The sequence below is a fragment of the Acromyrmex echinatior genome, chromosome 18 (genome assembly GCF_024713525.1).
Source record: "Acromyrmex echinatior isolate Ae372 chromosome 18, ASM2471352v2, whole genome shotgun sequence".
Classification (NCBI taxonomy): Eukaryota; Metazoa; Arthropoda; class Insecta; order Hymenoptera; family Formicidae; genus Acromyrmex; species Acromyrmex echinatior.
The window spans coordinates 6,709,427-6,726,079 of record NC_141869.1 but is presented as its reverse complement, the minus strand read 5'-3'; the positions used below and the strand labels follow the sequence as shown (position 1 = coordinate 6,726,079).

The following is a 16,653-nucleotide window of genomic DNA, read 5'->3' as shown; positions in this document are numbered from 1 at the left end:
TTTCCCATGTCCCGCGGATCCACGAAACCGTGCCGACTAGCATGAGCCACCGTGTCACAAATTACTGGCGCGTTGTTCCGCTGTCGGCGGTACGTAACAGCGCCTGGGCGTACGCCCATTTCAGGAATGGCCTATTTCTGCTTTAATTTAGGAGTCATTGGAATGCCAATTAGGCGTACTGTTCTCTCGTTGAGACTCTATGGCAAAGGTCGAAATGCTCGTGAGACGATTTCTAAGTTGCCTCATATATTTCTAAAGTGTCATGTATTTGCAAAGAAGAAAAGTACGCTCCAATTTCTAAAATTTTCAAAGGACGAGCGACGAGAAAAATCCTGTGTCTGAAAGAATGAAAGGAGCGAAACATATCGTGCGAATTTCTAAAATTTCGGGAGAGAACGGTCGAAAAGTTCTTGGCTACCGCTGTGCTCTAAATAAATTACTATGGTTGTTTGTAGATCAGCACGCGGTACTGCAAGCAAGAACCAACGTTGTCTGCGGCAGACTGTAGTAGTGGTGAAACCAGGGGAAGCTTTGTTTTTGGCTAATTTAGGGCCCATTAGTGCGACGACGTCACCCTATTTCCTTCCTCGCTGCTTGTATCTCAAGATGACACAGATAAAAATTCCAGGCGAAAATTCAAATGGAGAAATAACCGTGGCGTTTTATTTATTATGCAACGTCATCTTCACTAATTGTTATATATAACGATATTACGCGCGGTCGCCTTTTTTTTTCGCGAAAGCGCAAGATGGCATCCTCGTTAATTACGAAGTCATCATCTAATCTCACCGCGACCTAGATCTAGGTGCACGATATGGGAACCAGAGCCACAGGCTGTCGGAAACACGGTTAGGTATTAATTAAAGTGGCAGGCTTTCTCACCGCGTCTTCGGGTGCTCCATTTTCGGGTAATTTAGGATACGCTCAAGAGCAACGCTCTCATCTCAGCAACGTGCTCTCGATCGTTTCGCTCACTAACAGAAAAGTGGGAAAATTACATAATCGTATCATAAAAACTCAATTGACTACGTAAACCCACTGTAACTATGTGAAAATTCTGTGAGAACTGTTTTTAGATTTCTTAAGACCGATTCATTTAGTCAAGTATCTATTTTCTTGTACATATTTAACGTATACATACTGATTTATTGTATAGAAAGAACGATTTTGTTGAAGTATCTGAAATTTAGTTATAGATACAGATCTGAAGACAATTTTGTTCATTAAATCATTAAAATAATTACGTAGTAATATCAACATTGATGAACAATGCTACAAAAAGTTGACATTCTAGCATTCTTACATAATTATTTTGATGGTCTAACAAAATTATTTTCATATCTGTATCTAGTTAAATTTTTAGATACTTCAATAAAATTGTTCTTCCCATACAATAAAACAAATATATGTACAAGAAAAATATTTAGCAAAACTGTCCTATTCGACATTTAGGAAGCAAGATTTTAATCTTTCTAATAATAATTGCAAAAATTGTAAAGTAACATAATATATAATGCTATTCAAACAGACTACTATAGTATTTTTGACAGAATGAATGCATTTTTGAAAGAAATATTTAAGGAGCAAGCTTTAAATCTTTCTAACAATAATTGCAAAAATTATAAAGTAACATATTACAGAATGCTATTCAAACAGACCACTATATTACTTTTGACAGAATGAGTGCATTTCTTGAAAGAAATATTTAGGGAGCAAACTTTAAATCTTCTAACAATAATTGCAAAATGTAAAGTAACATATTACAGAATGCTATTCAAACGGACCACTATATTATTTTTGACAGAATGAGTGCATTTTTGAAAGAAACAGATTTTTGACAGAATGAGTGCATTCTTGAAGGAAACAGAGACTTCACTAAATCAAAAATCGATATCTGACATTTTGACCATCGACTACGGTACCCGTGACGTAACATTTTCCGAGTAGACCTAAAGCTCCCCCTTGGTGCGGCTTACCGCGCTATAGATCATCGTCCAGTACGAGGAGGCAGAACAACCGGGGCGCTGTCGAGAACAAACCGACGGATGCTCAAACGTTCGTTTCCTCGTCCTAGCTCGTTGTTCTATTTTTGGTTAATTTTGGAGCAATCGGTAACGCTCTCTCTCATATCCTCACACAACCTCGCCCTTATTCGCTCCCCATGTGGTCGTCCCTTTTTATTTCTACGAGTCGCGTAAGAATCCGAAGGTGGCCTGTGCTCTCAATTCCTTAAAATACGGTTGCATGCTGAATGACCTCGAATCTCGAAAACACGAGGCTGCACGATGTCACAGCATGAAAGAAACGGTCGTTTTATTGTGAGAAACGACCATTGGCAGCTCGAGGACTTCGCTGCAGAGATTTTTATCGTATCGTCATACTTGTTGGTATTGTATGATATCGTCTGGTAAAAGAAAACAATAACAGAGAAATCTACTTACTTCCAGAAAACGACGGATACAATCGCGGCCATTAGTAGAAGGACCACCGCGCAGGTGATGATTAGGGCAGTGCTTTGCAACGACGGGTTTGTATGATAGGAGGCGTCGATCATCTGAAAAGAGAGAATCATCGTTAGAGCATATTCGAGTAGCTTAAAAATATTTACAAATGTCTATTTTGTAAACAATATTATTATACAAGTTGTTTATGAAGACTTGCTTATTTTATCGAACGTATTGCAATATATGGCACGGATATTTATATTGTGGAAAGAATTTTGCTGAAATATCTAAAAATTGAGTAGATACAGATCTGAAAATAATTTTGAGCTATTAAAATAATTATGTAGGAAACTCAAGCATAATGAGAAATGCTGCAAATAATTTTAATATTTTAGCAATTAGCTCGAGCGTCCTACATAATTATTTTAATGGTTCAATAAAATTATTTTCAAATCTGTATCTAGTTAAACTTTTAGATACTTTTAACAAAATCATTTTTTCCTTGTAGAATCATACAATAGTTGTGAGAATAGTTTTATGTCGAATTTTTAATTATCTATTTTGTGTTTGTCGAATGGATTTCGACACTTTAAGGTAACTGGGAAAACTGGTTTCGTCGGCAATGACCGATAATGAGATCGCGGATATAAATTTTCTCATTTTCTCACCGAAGAGAGTTGCAAAAAGGGCATCGCGCAGTATGGTATTATGCGACGCCGTTGTGTAATTATGCGGCCGTCGCGGGTGCGATAATACCGGAAGAGGCGAATTAATTGCCGTGGAAACAGCTTCATTCGTTCATTCCGACAGACTTAATCGAGACAGCGAGCAGCTTTGTGCTGCCATCGTCGTGAAGATGTGCTTTTACTCTGAACATGAAGGGAAACCTGCACGTTAACCGCCATTTGCGCAACAACATGAATTATTACTTACACACCTCCGCTTTTATTTCTAGTTTATTCCTGTATACGTAGTATTATTTATCGCTATCTTTATATTTGTGGCATTTAATATTTAAAGCGCCAAGACTGCTCAGCCATAGTTGAGCCAAGCATTAAACCATATCTATATTTACAGGGAAAATAACTTAATGCTTTTACAAAGAAATGTTGGTGAGTTTTTTTTTGTAGTCACGATCTCCACATATTAATTTCTCAAAATAATTTATAATTAACGTGAGTCATTTCACATACAAGGAATGCATACAAGGAAAGAACAATTCTAAAAATTTAGCCAGATGCAAATTTGAAAATAATTTTGTTGAACCATTAAAATAATTATTGCAAAGTTTAGATATTCTAGCAACCAGTTTGAGCATCCTACATAATTATTTTCAAATTTTCATCTAGCTAAAATTTTAGATACAAAACCGTCTTTTCTGTGTAACGACGAAAACCTGATATAGTTCAATAGAAACTTAAAACGGTTCAATTAAACTCTTATAAAAAATTCAAGAATTAATTTCCCGGAGTTTTATAAAAGATTAATGATTTAAAAATTCATTTTTCTCGATATCCTGTAAGAAGACTTCCAGCCTTGATACCCGGATGATCTCGTTCGAGGTAGTTATGACGCAGAAGGAGGGAGGATTGCGAAAGGGCCGATCCGGGGGATCAATCGTGAATCCTTCATATCGATAACCACGCGAAATACCGTAACCCTCATTTACGTCTCTGCGCGGGGAGGTAGAGGTATGGAGGGTAAAGGAGGCACAGGAGGTGGAGAATTTCGCGGCTGAAATTCCTCGTTTCTCGAACTGGGTATATTCGATATCGGCGACGGTGGCGTAGCGGAACGCCGGAAATTCGTATCGGAATCTCCAACCCCTCCACCATTGTGACTGGATTCTTCATAAGAGGCACGTAGGTACGCCGGGAAGTGCCCGGGCACACGTGCCGGGTATGATGAACGCAAGGAAAGGAAAGGGAGCGCATTGAGGGAGAGGGGTGGGCTCCTCAGTGTGTTACGTGGGCCGCTTGCGAAAAAGGGAAAGTGATTTTCATGGAAAAAGGATGGGGGTTCTCGGGACTGAAAGATACTTCCGATCAGTCAGATCGGATCCGCCACCGTTTCCATTCTCGGTCCCTCGACGTATCGATCGAGAAGCATTGTAAGATCGAGATTCTCATTTACCTGGCGACACCTTGAAAGAGGCATGGTTGAGTGCTAGTTGGTTGGAGGATTGGTTAAACACATACTGATAAGTCTCTTGCTAAAAAGGGACACGGAATACAATAAACGGTGCGGAATGAGATAGATAACTTGCTACGTTATTTGGAACGTCATAAAGGGAGGCAATATCTACCAAAGGCCACGTGGACAGAAACTTCCTCATCTGAAGGAAGGATCTCATCCTTGAAAACATTTTCTTTGCTCAATTGGAAGTTTGCAAGGTTCATAAAACTCATTCGTAACATTAGAGTTCGCCAAGATGAACATATTCAATGCGAGGTCGAATGATGAATGAACGAGTCTGAGTAATGATCGTTATGAAAGAGCGCTTAATTATTTCTCTTGGCTGGGAGCGAAAGTTGAACCTTAATTTGGTCCTTCGACGAAGTATCGCAAATAATTTGCGAGACGGATTGTCAGTTAATTGAAAAGTGACGGAAAGAAAATTTCTATTTGTCTCAGGATCAATATTTAATGATACATATGAATCATTAGAGGAATTATAAGATTTATTATTTATTTTTACGAACATACATGCCTTTAATAACATACACACCTTCTCGAAACGAGAAAAAAATCTCGGATTATCTTTGGCAACTCTCGTGATATTAAATAATTGAAGCGCTATAATAGCCGGCTTTTAATCGTCGCTAACCGATAATATTTAGCGTGTGTGAAGGTTTAATACACCGCGACACGAGCGTATCTCGTCTCATGAAAGGCGCGATGAGGAATACACGAGCGATGAGATACATTGTGCGGCATGCTATTTGGCAGTGGGCCAAGTAAAGCAGCATTTATCAAAGCCCCTGTAAGCACGTATATAATATACGTGCCACCTATATGGCAACGATTGTGGAAGTGCAGACGTGTTAGTGCCCTTTTGCCTCTACCGTGCTTACTCTCTTTCTTTTTCTTTTTCTGCGAATTTAAATTTTAATTAAAATTTGAATTGGCATTGAAATTTGCCCGCTTATGCAACGAACGTAAAAGTCTTTACGCTTCCATTAAAAATTTTACTGTCTTATTATGTTGCTCGATACTATTATGTTGCTATATACCACGCTCGCCTATCGCCTAATCTTACGTATCTTGATAATCTTGATAAAGAAAATTGTTGGTTATAGTTCTGCATATAATCTGCATATAATTCTGCACTTAATAACTATTCCCTCACAGTTAGTTATTATCTACTAATTTAATTTAATTATTTTTTATCCATTTGTTATGCTGATTTTATAAGAAAAGATTTTTCTTTTTTATCGTAACGTAACATACATCTACCTATTTATCTGTCTATCGATCTACCTATCTGTCTACCTAGTCATCTTTCCCTTTTTTTTTGCTTACTCCTTCTCTCTCTCTCTCTCTCTCCTTCTCTCTTAACGTTATCCGAAAGTATTTCGTCCTCTTCTGATCCGCTTCGTCCTCCGCGCGGTGGCTCATCGCTCATCATTACCGTGATATTAATGGCGTTGGCTAATGGATTCAGTTGAGAGACCAGCGTCAGTAAGAGAATCCCCCTTCCTCTAAGTGATCACCTCTCTTCATCTTTCCCTTCCCCATTTTCCTGGCGCGGTAGAATTCGGAAAATAAATACCGATAGCATGCCGTGATGTATTATGTCATTCTCACCAGGAAGATAGACTCCGGAAAAGGCAAGAAAGAGAAACAAAATTCGTGCTCGAATTCTTGAAAATTGAGAGCGGAGGGATTTCTACGTGAGAGGTAACGGAAAATAGTGGAGAAGAGAAGTGGAAAAGTCACCGAATATCACTCTGCCGCTGCGAAGAGAAAACGTATCGCGCGATGCACCGTGTCAGTGACGCACAATGTGGTTGCACTTGCAGCTGCATGCGGTTCACCACGATACTCCCCACTCCGCCCGCGGTAAAACGTACTCGAGAATGAATAATATTCTAGATGCGTTTTTGGTAAATTACGTGATCACAATCACGCTCACGAGATTAAACAGAGCAATTATCGAATAATTCATCACGTCATAAATTAATTTATGTACATGTGCGACTTCTTGTTCGCGATATTGTGGATTTAAATTAATTTTGCGATTTCTCTTAAGGACAAAAAGTGAATTTTTGGACGTCGTAAATTAGTCTGCCCGTTATTTAAAATAGATTTACGAATACTAAATGATGCGTGAGAGAGACGGCTTTATGAAATTGGAATTTTTGTATTCAACGTTGTATTTTCCGTGGACGTTTTGTGAACGTTGTATTTCGCGAACAGGGAAGAGCGACACCGCCAAAGTCGGTACAACGCATACGAGCTTCCGGATTTACACGGCGGAACATAGGGCGAATCGAAGCTCGAGTAACCCGACACCAGATCCAATTAATGGGTTCCTTGTGGAAAGCCCTGCGCGTGTAGCGCAATGAACGTAACAACGGTCGTAATCGAACGGAACTGCATCATAAGAGAGGGTGAAAGTTCCCTGATTGCGGAAGCGGATAGCAGCGACGGCAAAGGGATACACGACAGTGTATTTAGGTTCGGATCTTCGAGTTTCCATACATCTGTATAGGATGTCCAATTAGTTTCTTTTCTCGTGAATTTGAGACGTTTAAAATTTGACTTTTTTTTTTATTTTCTTAAGTAGAAATAATATTACTTTATAAAATTAGCATTAACCAATTTTTATGCGAAATTTATAAGACTCGAGCCCATTTAAGGCATAATTATAGGATATCCTATATAAATTAAACTATTATCAGAGAAAATTTGAGAAAATTGAGCCTTATATGGGCTGCAACTGGGCAAACTTAAGTATAACTATTATACTTGGGGAAAAAGTGGAATCCAAACTAGGCTCTGCACGGGCCGTGACTAAGAAACTTAAGTTAAACTATCCTAACTATACCCTAAATGGGTGCGAGTTTGACAAACCTTTGCTTTGGACGCTTCAGTAATGCCATGTAGGGCCAGTATTAAAGTATGGAATTCTCGGATAAATTTCCACACAAGATCAGATGAAGTTGAGAGATAACGTTCTCTCATCGGGCAAATATGATTGCAGGTGGAGAGTTAAAGTAGATATTCTGCGATCGCGACGAGTGATAACAAGATGTTTAGCGCTAAGGAATCGAGAGAAACCTCTGTTTTTCCTATTCTCCGCGACTCGTGAAGGTAACTTCGACTATTTGCGAAATGTACTCGATGTTGCGTGTATATTTTTGCCGGTGTACCATCAGATGAAAGTTGAGAGATAGCGTTCTCCGATCAGACAACGATATATCAATTAAACGGAGTTCGTTCGACGCGTGTACGCACACAACCGTGTAGCGACAGAATGGCGCGAGGATCGATCGATCCTCGTTCGAGGATTCCCTTCGCTGTCGTGCACGAGAGTGGAGAAGCGATAACATCGCGGGATTGTTTATGGATCGGTGAGCGGCTACTGTTCTTCGGCGCCGCCGGTCGCCTATCGCGCTTCGGCCGGCCAGCTAGGCGATGTGTGCATTATTGGATAGACGTCATCTGCTCCCGTTGAAATTGCTCGTCTCATGGAATAGAAAAAAAGAAAAGGAAAAAAAAGGACCGTTTTCAACGGTTCGTTCATCGCGCGCGCTATCGGCTCGCCGATGCGTAATTCACAGTAAGCTCGTTCGCGAATGTAAAAATGTTTCTTCAGCGTGAAACGTGACGTACGCCGAATTAATCTTGAGTTCCCCGTATCGTTCTTATTTATTCTCATTGAAGCAGAAGACCTGTCAACTGAAACACCTAGGAAATAAATATCCAATTTTTAAATATAACTTTGATTGAGTTATTGCAGTGCTGTGATTAATTGTTCTATTCTATTAAAAACGATTATTCTATTAAAAATGATATTAGTGATAAAGAAATTGCGAGCGCCTGTCTTGTTAGAAACTCTAGATAATCTCAGATTTTCGAACAAGGTTCTCTCCAGAGGTTTGTACACATAATCGACCGCGACGGGGGTGGATACAATATATACGAGTGCAGTGATACCTGAAGAAGCCGATCTTGTTGGTGGACCGAAGATGCCTCGCTTGTGATCGGATGAGTTTTGGAGTTGCCCTCTCTCCTCCTCCATTCTTTTAATCCGCGTGCTACAACGAAGTATCGTTTGGCATCTTGATCAAGCAACGTTTCGATTAATTAGCGTGCGGCCGCTAACGAAGCTCGAGCGTGCATAAAACAAGGGGGATGACGCAGGGAAGAGACAGACAGTGGAGTTGAATGGGAGAAGTAGAAAAAGGATGCTCCCCTTCGCTTCGCACTGGATACAATCGATATCACGTAATGCGATCTCGCGGCCTGAGTGCAGGGAAACATGTATACATATTATATTACCGAAGGTATATGTTTCCGAATACGTATATATGCATATATGTACGCGTGTGCGCGCAGGAATAATACACGTCGCGTTATGAATTGAATACTTTGGGGATGCAAAAACAGATAGAGATAGAGAGAGATGTTCTCTATAGATTATACCTTTGTTTCACTATTCGGGATGCTTGTTAGCAAAAAAATGGTAAATTGTGTAGAAATATTAATCTGGAAAGAGTATATTTTTTATTTTTCTATTTGTGTATATAAAAAATACACAAAGAAACACTGGGAAAAGTGGTCTGGTTGGATTAAATAAGTAATTCTGATTGAAAATAGTCGAATCAGAATTTTCTGATTAAATCTACTAAAATTTTAGTCGAGATAATAAAATTCTGATTGATATAATTATTCCTGTAAAAATAAGAATTCTAATAGATTTTACCAAAATCTCATTGTATCAACCAAAATTCCGGAATTATCTCGATTAAAATTCTAATAAATTTTATCAGAAAAATTCTGATTCGTCCATTTTCAACTGGAATTTTTTTCAATGAAAAATTTATAATATCAAGATATTAAAAAACTGCATAGAAATATACGGTTAACAGAAAATAGGAAAACTGTTTAATGTTAAATATATTTTCGTATTCCTGTATACTCTTTGAATAACGAAATAATGGTAATTGCATCGTCGCTACATTAAACAATGACTGATATAACAATAATGTCTAACAATGTCCTGCTACAATTATAATGTCCACGATATATTATTGATTCAAATATTCACCCCCGTGGTTCAATTGCAAGCGACCCCCACAGGGTGTTCATACGCACGTGGGCGTATCCGCGTCTGACGCACAAAACGCAAACGAGCGTACACGCGAGACGTTAAATTCAGTGGCACGGCATTAGCATAAACCGCGGGGGGGCAACAATAGCAGGAGATGAGACTACGAGACAGATAGAAATGCACGAGGGAGAAGGGTGGCGGAATGTTGAGAGTTGAATCGAAAATCATCTCGTTGATTTAACTCCCTTTCTCTCTCTTTCCTTTTCCTTATTTATGATTCTCGATCGTATTTTCCATTTTCCATCTTTTCTTTAATCATTTCCAATGATATCGCCGATATATCACTAACAAATTTTCACCTAAGTTCATCCTCGAAGATAACCGACTAGATCATGCAACTAATTCTCTTCTTCAGAGCAAAATTAAAAAAAAATTGGATTACCTAGAACATTATTAGGAATACAAATTTTATTTTACACTCTTCCTACATCGTTCTCTTCTCTTTTCTACTCTCTGTTGACAAGCACTTTACCGTAACTGGTTCACGATAGTTTAGGACACGTTAATTACGCATTTGTTCAGGGATTTGCATGCGTTATTCTAGCGCCAGAGGGACAGAGAATTCGTGCCCATAGTGTGTACAACGATTCGTTACGGGACCTTGCCGTTTGCGCAATCAACGGTCCAATCGGGATCACGATCGATATGCGTGTATCTCAATTATACAATGCATCATTGATTACATTTCGTAAATCTGATGATTGCATATGTTTCTTTCATTTCTTTATTTTTTATTAATAAAATAGGTATTTTTATTATAATTACTTGAAGAGTTTCAAAAGATTATAATTAATTACTTCAAATTTATTAGCTATACAAATAACTAATAATTTTGAAATTTGAATCAATTAACATCTACACAATTCTTTTATGAATTACTTATAATTCTTATTAATTTGTAAAAGTTTATTTATAAAGCAAACATATCACTATTATTTTATTTTATGACAAAGTACACGTTATTTTCTTCATAGAAAGTCTCGTATTCGACCGCAAATAGAATTACAGAAAAGAGGAAGAATAAAAAAAATTCTTAATTGCAATCAGCAGGCGGTGTCGGAACGCATAAAATCCCAACGTGCACTGAATGAGGATTTAGAATTTTCGTGGAAGCGATACGTTTTCGTAGTATCGAGGTCTTTGAGAGGCCGGTCGTAAGCTCAGTTAAGCTCTGTTAAGCACATGCCGGTATTCGCCATAGTCGCGATAATTTCCATGGCGGACGTATCAACGGCGGTGGTCGAGCATAACGACGTTGCCGGGACGGTCGAATTTTGTCGATGGCGAGTCAATGCACTGGAACGCGCACGATCGAGACCAATGGTAACCAATAAAACGGATGCTGGCCGGCCGTGACGTTCCTTTGCAACACGATCGGAAACGGATTCGTATTCCCTGATGTATGATGTAATGCGTACTATCAGAATGCGACAATATGGATCAAGGAATCCACGGCTGATATCAACGAAATACCTCTATGATAATCCTTTTGATGTAACATGTAAATCCTTATACGCGAAAAGAATAAATTGATTTCCACAATCATAATTTATCATATTCGGATCATTTATTTATAATCATATTATACTTTATTCGATCGGTTTTTTTTATTAGAAAATAGTAAGAAAAAAATTATAATTTAGAAACAAAGCGAATAGACGTTAATTCTCGAGGCAGACTGATTGTTCTACACTTAAAAATAGACGAATTATTGTAGTTTACATAGAAAGGACGGTTTTGTTTAAATATCTAAAAATTTAGCTAGATACAGATTTAAAAATAATTTTTTTAGATCCTCAAATAATTACGTAGGACGTCAAAAGTTAGTTGTTAAAATGTCAAAATTTTTTTGTAGCACTCAATGATTGACAAATCTTCAATGCATCATTATTGTTGCGATTATTATATAATATCGAACTGGAAATGGGTCGTATTAATTTCGTAAATGGAAACATTTTAATTAGTTTGCTCGAATTAAAAGAAACAAACTCTCAATATTATATATATATATACCTCTAGGGAATAAATTTCTCGGACCGTACGAAGGGACACAAGAAGATAATGAAAGCGGCTACTCTGCTATCAACAACGTTCAGAGTTTCTTGGAAAGCTGAGCTTCACTCTTCCGGAGCACTCTTCCGGAGAGAATCGTCTTAAAGCGCGCGTGCAACTTGATAAGCGAAGGATAAAATTAATTCGCCTACGGAGCGAATCGAATCGCACGTTGCAATCCCGTGGAAAAGCCGGATGCCAGTGCGCGGCTCCGTTAAACGAATGACACAGATTTTTCCGCGTAAAAGCGAATCCACGTTCCCCGTCTCCGGATTTCAAACGAGATCGTGGATCTCTGAGTCGCCCCCGTAACTCGATCAATCGCATCGCTCAGTTGCTTGCAACCGGTCGCCCTCACCCGATCGAATCGATCGCCTGAAGGAGTGCGGAAAAGGAGCAAGGAGATGATGCGGTTGAACTCGACATCGCCCCGAGCTCTTTCTTCACGAAGAAGTGGTAGTACTTCGATCTCTTTCCGGAGAAGAATCTTGACGTTTTCATACATGAATTACTTCTTTCAAATAAAAGAAGAAGGTACGCATAGAAATTAAATGGACGATTCTTATACAAAAAGTTCGAGTTCTACTTCGAATTAAAGTCCAATGGGAATTCTCGTTTTTTTAGGAGACGACAGCATTATATTAATGGTAACTAATATTTGTATTCATTGAATTAATATGCGTATCGGACAGCTACATTCTGTCAATATTTCGTAACGCTCTTAGTAACATTTGTATTTCCATGAACGAGTAAATCCTATTTAACCTTTACTTAAGTCGAGTTACCAAGCTTGAGAATGCATTTTCGCCGCAGGAGGAGGTCCTCGACCTTCAGGCACCCTAAGGAGAGATAAAAGGAAGACAAGGGAAGAAAAGGGTTCAAGGAACGTGATTATGAGGAAATTGGTAGGGAAACACATCCGGTCGAGTACACGTACAATGAATCAGTCATTTCTATAGAATAGAAGAGGGGGAGGAGGAGAAGGAGGTGAAAAGTGATAGCAGACAACCGGATGGTGATAACGATTAGTCCTGAAAGTTCCCGGCAACGAGATCTCTCTCCGACCGAATGATGATGAGGACACGAAGGAACTTTCCCCTCCCAGAAGGTTAGAGAAGGTGTGCGGTTTCTCGACGTGGTTTCCCTTTAACGCGTCCCAGTGGGCTCGCCTAATTCATGCGTAAGTGGATAACTCGAGTTAGCTCGGCGCTTAACGTGAATCATCGGCAACTTTCTCCGATTACGATCGGCCGTGCTGGCTGAATTCCACCTAAAATCGACCCTTTTCACCGCAATTTTCAGACTCAAATCGAAATAGATCACCATCACGATAGAAATACTGGACCGTATCTACGTATTATTTATGTACGTATTTGTAATGATTCTTTAAATAATTGAGATAGTAAACACGCCGTGATTACGTTTCGATTATTAAATTAATTTTACACTTTAATAAAGAGTAGAAGATCGAAGATAAGATTTATCCAATTTTTAATTCGTACTTAAATGTTATCTTAGAAGGAAATTTTTGAGAGAAATTCCTTGCGCAAAACGATGAATGTGTAACGACGAGCTGCCGTACAGAACGAAACGAGAAGGACTCTCGGCGCGATCCTTATTCCCTTTGGACGGTAAATCCTACATCGTGTCGAAGCCCGACAGAATGGAGGATCCTTCCAATTTCTGGCCGAACGTGCCGATTTCGGCGCGCGTTTTATCGCTCGGATCCGTCGTAGAATGAAAAATCCGGAGGCAGAAAAGCAAGAGAAAAAAGCAGGAAAGAGAGGGAGATGATATCGGGTTGGTCTCGTCCTCTTCCGGATGGAGGTGAAAGGTGTTTCCCTCGGGTTCATAGATTACTCCTCTAGTATTCCAAAGTCTGACAGACTGGTGCAACTTATGCGTTTGTCAAAAAAGGCTGTTTCTTGGCAAGATTTGTAAATAAACAATTAAAATGAAATTAAAATTCAATTGAGATTAAAGGAAAAAGAAGATTAAATCACCGAAATCACTTGATTAGTGAAATCATTAAATCATTTGGAGCGTTTAATGTTAAACGGTTTAAAGTTCGTATTCGTAGTTGTAAATCGATTCACGATTGATTCTTATTTCAGGCGAACTAAGTTTGAACCAAAGTTTGAATCAATCGAATTCATTAAATCGTGATTTGAGAAACGTTTTTGAAATAAAAGATTGATTGAAACTTAGCCTGAATTGAATCTCAGGTTGAATCACGACTATGAATGCGACTCTTAAAGACTGAATTCTTTCTCTTTATAAACATAAATGTTTTTCAATAAGGAAATATCGACTTTAAAGAGGTATCATTAAAGATCTGAAGAACATTTATCATACATTTCCTTTGGATTATTCTTCGATACATTGTCTTGAGAAAAGAATGATGACAATTCCAAAGGTACTCTTAGCATGTAACTTAGGAATGTTCTACAGCCGATCTCGAATTTTATACTTCGGGAGTGGCCGCAGAATTAAAGACGGTGCATACACCTGAGAGTGGTGGATCACGTCCCTCTTCGCTGTCCCTAATGATCCCTTTGGCGGCTTCTCGGATGTCGCGAGGATGCCAAAGAGAATTCGTGCGGAAGGAATCCAGGCGAGGACTCGCCTTGAAAAGAGAAAAAGAGAAAAGAATGGTGAGGAAAGGATTCCTCACCGCCTTTTCCCTCCTCGGATTACATTTATTATCGAAGAACGCCCACCGACGCCCACGTGCTCCACCTACAGAGATTCGATGAAAAGTTCCTTATCCGCGATCCGACATGTCGGATGCGAATAACGTGCGTAATTAATGCGACGTGATACGTGCGAGCGTGGGCGTGAACGGGGATGCATATTAGTCAGTCGATCTGTTTGCTTACCCGCAGCATAACTGCGCGCGAAATGTCAAACAAAATGTGTAGATAATCTCCTGAAAATATGAATATCGATGGAATTATCCCTGGAATGCCTTTCTTGATGCTCTGAAAGTTCCATTTTCTCTGGGCAATAAATTTCCGACGAAAGATACAGTAAAAAATAATCTGTCTCGTTTTTCTATTTGCCACAAAATAGACACCGACAGTTGGAAGCGGCTTCTCAAATAGCAAATGGTGCAATTTTGTCTGTTTCCGGGTTTCATAAAAAACTCTTTAAGAACGGACGTCCACTCGAGATGGAACGAATCTTCAATGCAATTTTACCGAAAATTCGGTTTTCCCTCGATCGTAATGTCTACCATCCTACAGATTTTAAGGGGAGAATATCGCAGCGCCCTTTTCTTCCTAATGATGCCTTTGACGACCGCTCAGGTATCACTAAGGGAAAGGGTAGCATCTGTGAATCATTCCCCTTTAATTCCACGAGAGACTCCTTTCATGTTACCGTTCTCCAAAAAAATGTTTTTTTCCAAGAAATAAAACCAAGTATAATATTCTTCAAGACTCATAAATATAAATTTTTTAAATTATTTTATAAGAACATCTCAACGAAGCTCCTTTTCAAAATAATTTTATTTTCAATATAAATATTCAATATTTTATAAATATTAATATCATTATATTTTTAATGCAAAGATAGAAATATTAGAATAATTTTCTAAGAATAATTTCACAGCATTCTTTCTTCACGTCATAACGTTATCATTTGACGAGGAAAGGGATATCATTTGACCACCTATATGCGCAATTCGATCTGGAGCTGATGCGATTGATTTACATTAAATTCGACGTCATGCAAATCATCCCATTCTGCATTCGTAATCACTAGATCAAGGCGTCATTCGCCGTGAGTCTAATGATATCCGGCCTCGTGAAAGCCAGAATAATTCTATCGAAGGAATCTATGATGATTCACGCCTTCGCTTGGCATGTAACAGCGCGAATATCTCTCTCCTTCATTTCCCTTACTTTTTCATCTTCATAAATTACTTTTGCACGATTTTACTTTCGACGAGATATTTTATTCACATATTTCTATACATATTTCTTGATAAATACGTATTTAAGGATATCGGAATTATATCACTTTTTTTTTACAACAAAAAAGAAATTATATCCTACAATATTTTCCTTTCCTTTTCTCAGAGGTTAGTAATAAATTTCGAAGTCGATTTATCACGAAAATTCATCCGTTGCGAAACGAATCGGCCGACATCTACTGAGGAGGAAACGTGGAAGAAATCTACAGCGGGGTCCTCCGTTCCGTAGAGAATGAGATCTCGCGGTTTTAGCTCTAATCCCACGTGAACAATGTTACTGGCTTTAATGTTCGTTACGCGCAACACGTAATTTTCCAACCCCGAGCACGAAGAGGGGGTGAAAGGAGGACTTGTACGAGGAGGGTGAAGCACATTTGTCTTCGCACGCCGAAACCTCGCACCTGAGAGTGTGACTTAACGCGAGTTACTGTGCGATTGGTTATACGGGCCACTAACCCACTGCCATGGAATTGACGGAATGCCAGGCGTTGCTTTTAGTCGCGAATCCTACGGTTTCGTAAGGATGACAGAACGATATGAAAACGGAAGAGTAATGATCCTCGTACGATTCTCGTATTGATCGCTCCGTTCTAATTTAGCTTGTTCTCGCTACAGAAGCTGATATTTGAAATACCAAATATATCTCATAAACGATGTATTTTTTATAAGTTTTAATAATTCTTATTTGAAAAAATATAATCTCTATTATAAATTTGAAAAAATTCTCGTTCCGGAAATTAAATTATTAGACTAAATAAAAAAAATCTCAGCTAAGCTCGTATATAGTATAATTTTATATATATATATATATATATATATATATATATATACATGATGAATTG

General features: G+C 38.6%; 1 protein-coding gene and 1 long non-coding RNA gene across 42 annotated transcripts in view; one reads left to right on the top strand and one right to left on the bottom strand.

Moving 5' to 3' along the window:
* The window catches only part of pxb (putative Hedgehog signaling attenuator pxb), a 647,697-nt gene that overhangs the window by 52,862 nt on the left and 578,182 nt on the right, over positions 1–16,653 (bottom strand). For all 6 annotated transcript variants that reach the window (XM_087415727.1, XM_087415733.1, XM_087415732.1 and 3 more), the window contains one exon: positions 2,442–2,554. In XM_087415727.1, coding sequence (XP_087271853.1) covers positions 2,442–2,554 — 113 coding nt within the window. The remainder of the gene's footprint in view (positions 1–2,441; positions 2,555–16,653) is intronic.
* Positions 1–16,653, top strand: part of LOC105144806 (uncharacterized) — a 450,557-nt gene that overhangs the window by 67,712 nt on the left and 366,192 nt on the right. The gene's annotated exons all lie outside the window — the stretch shown is intronic.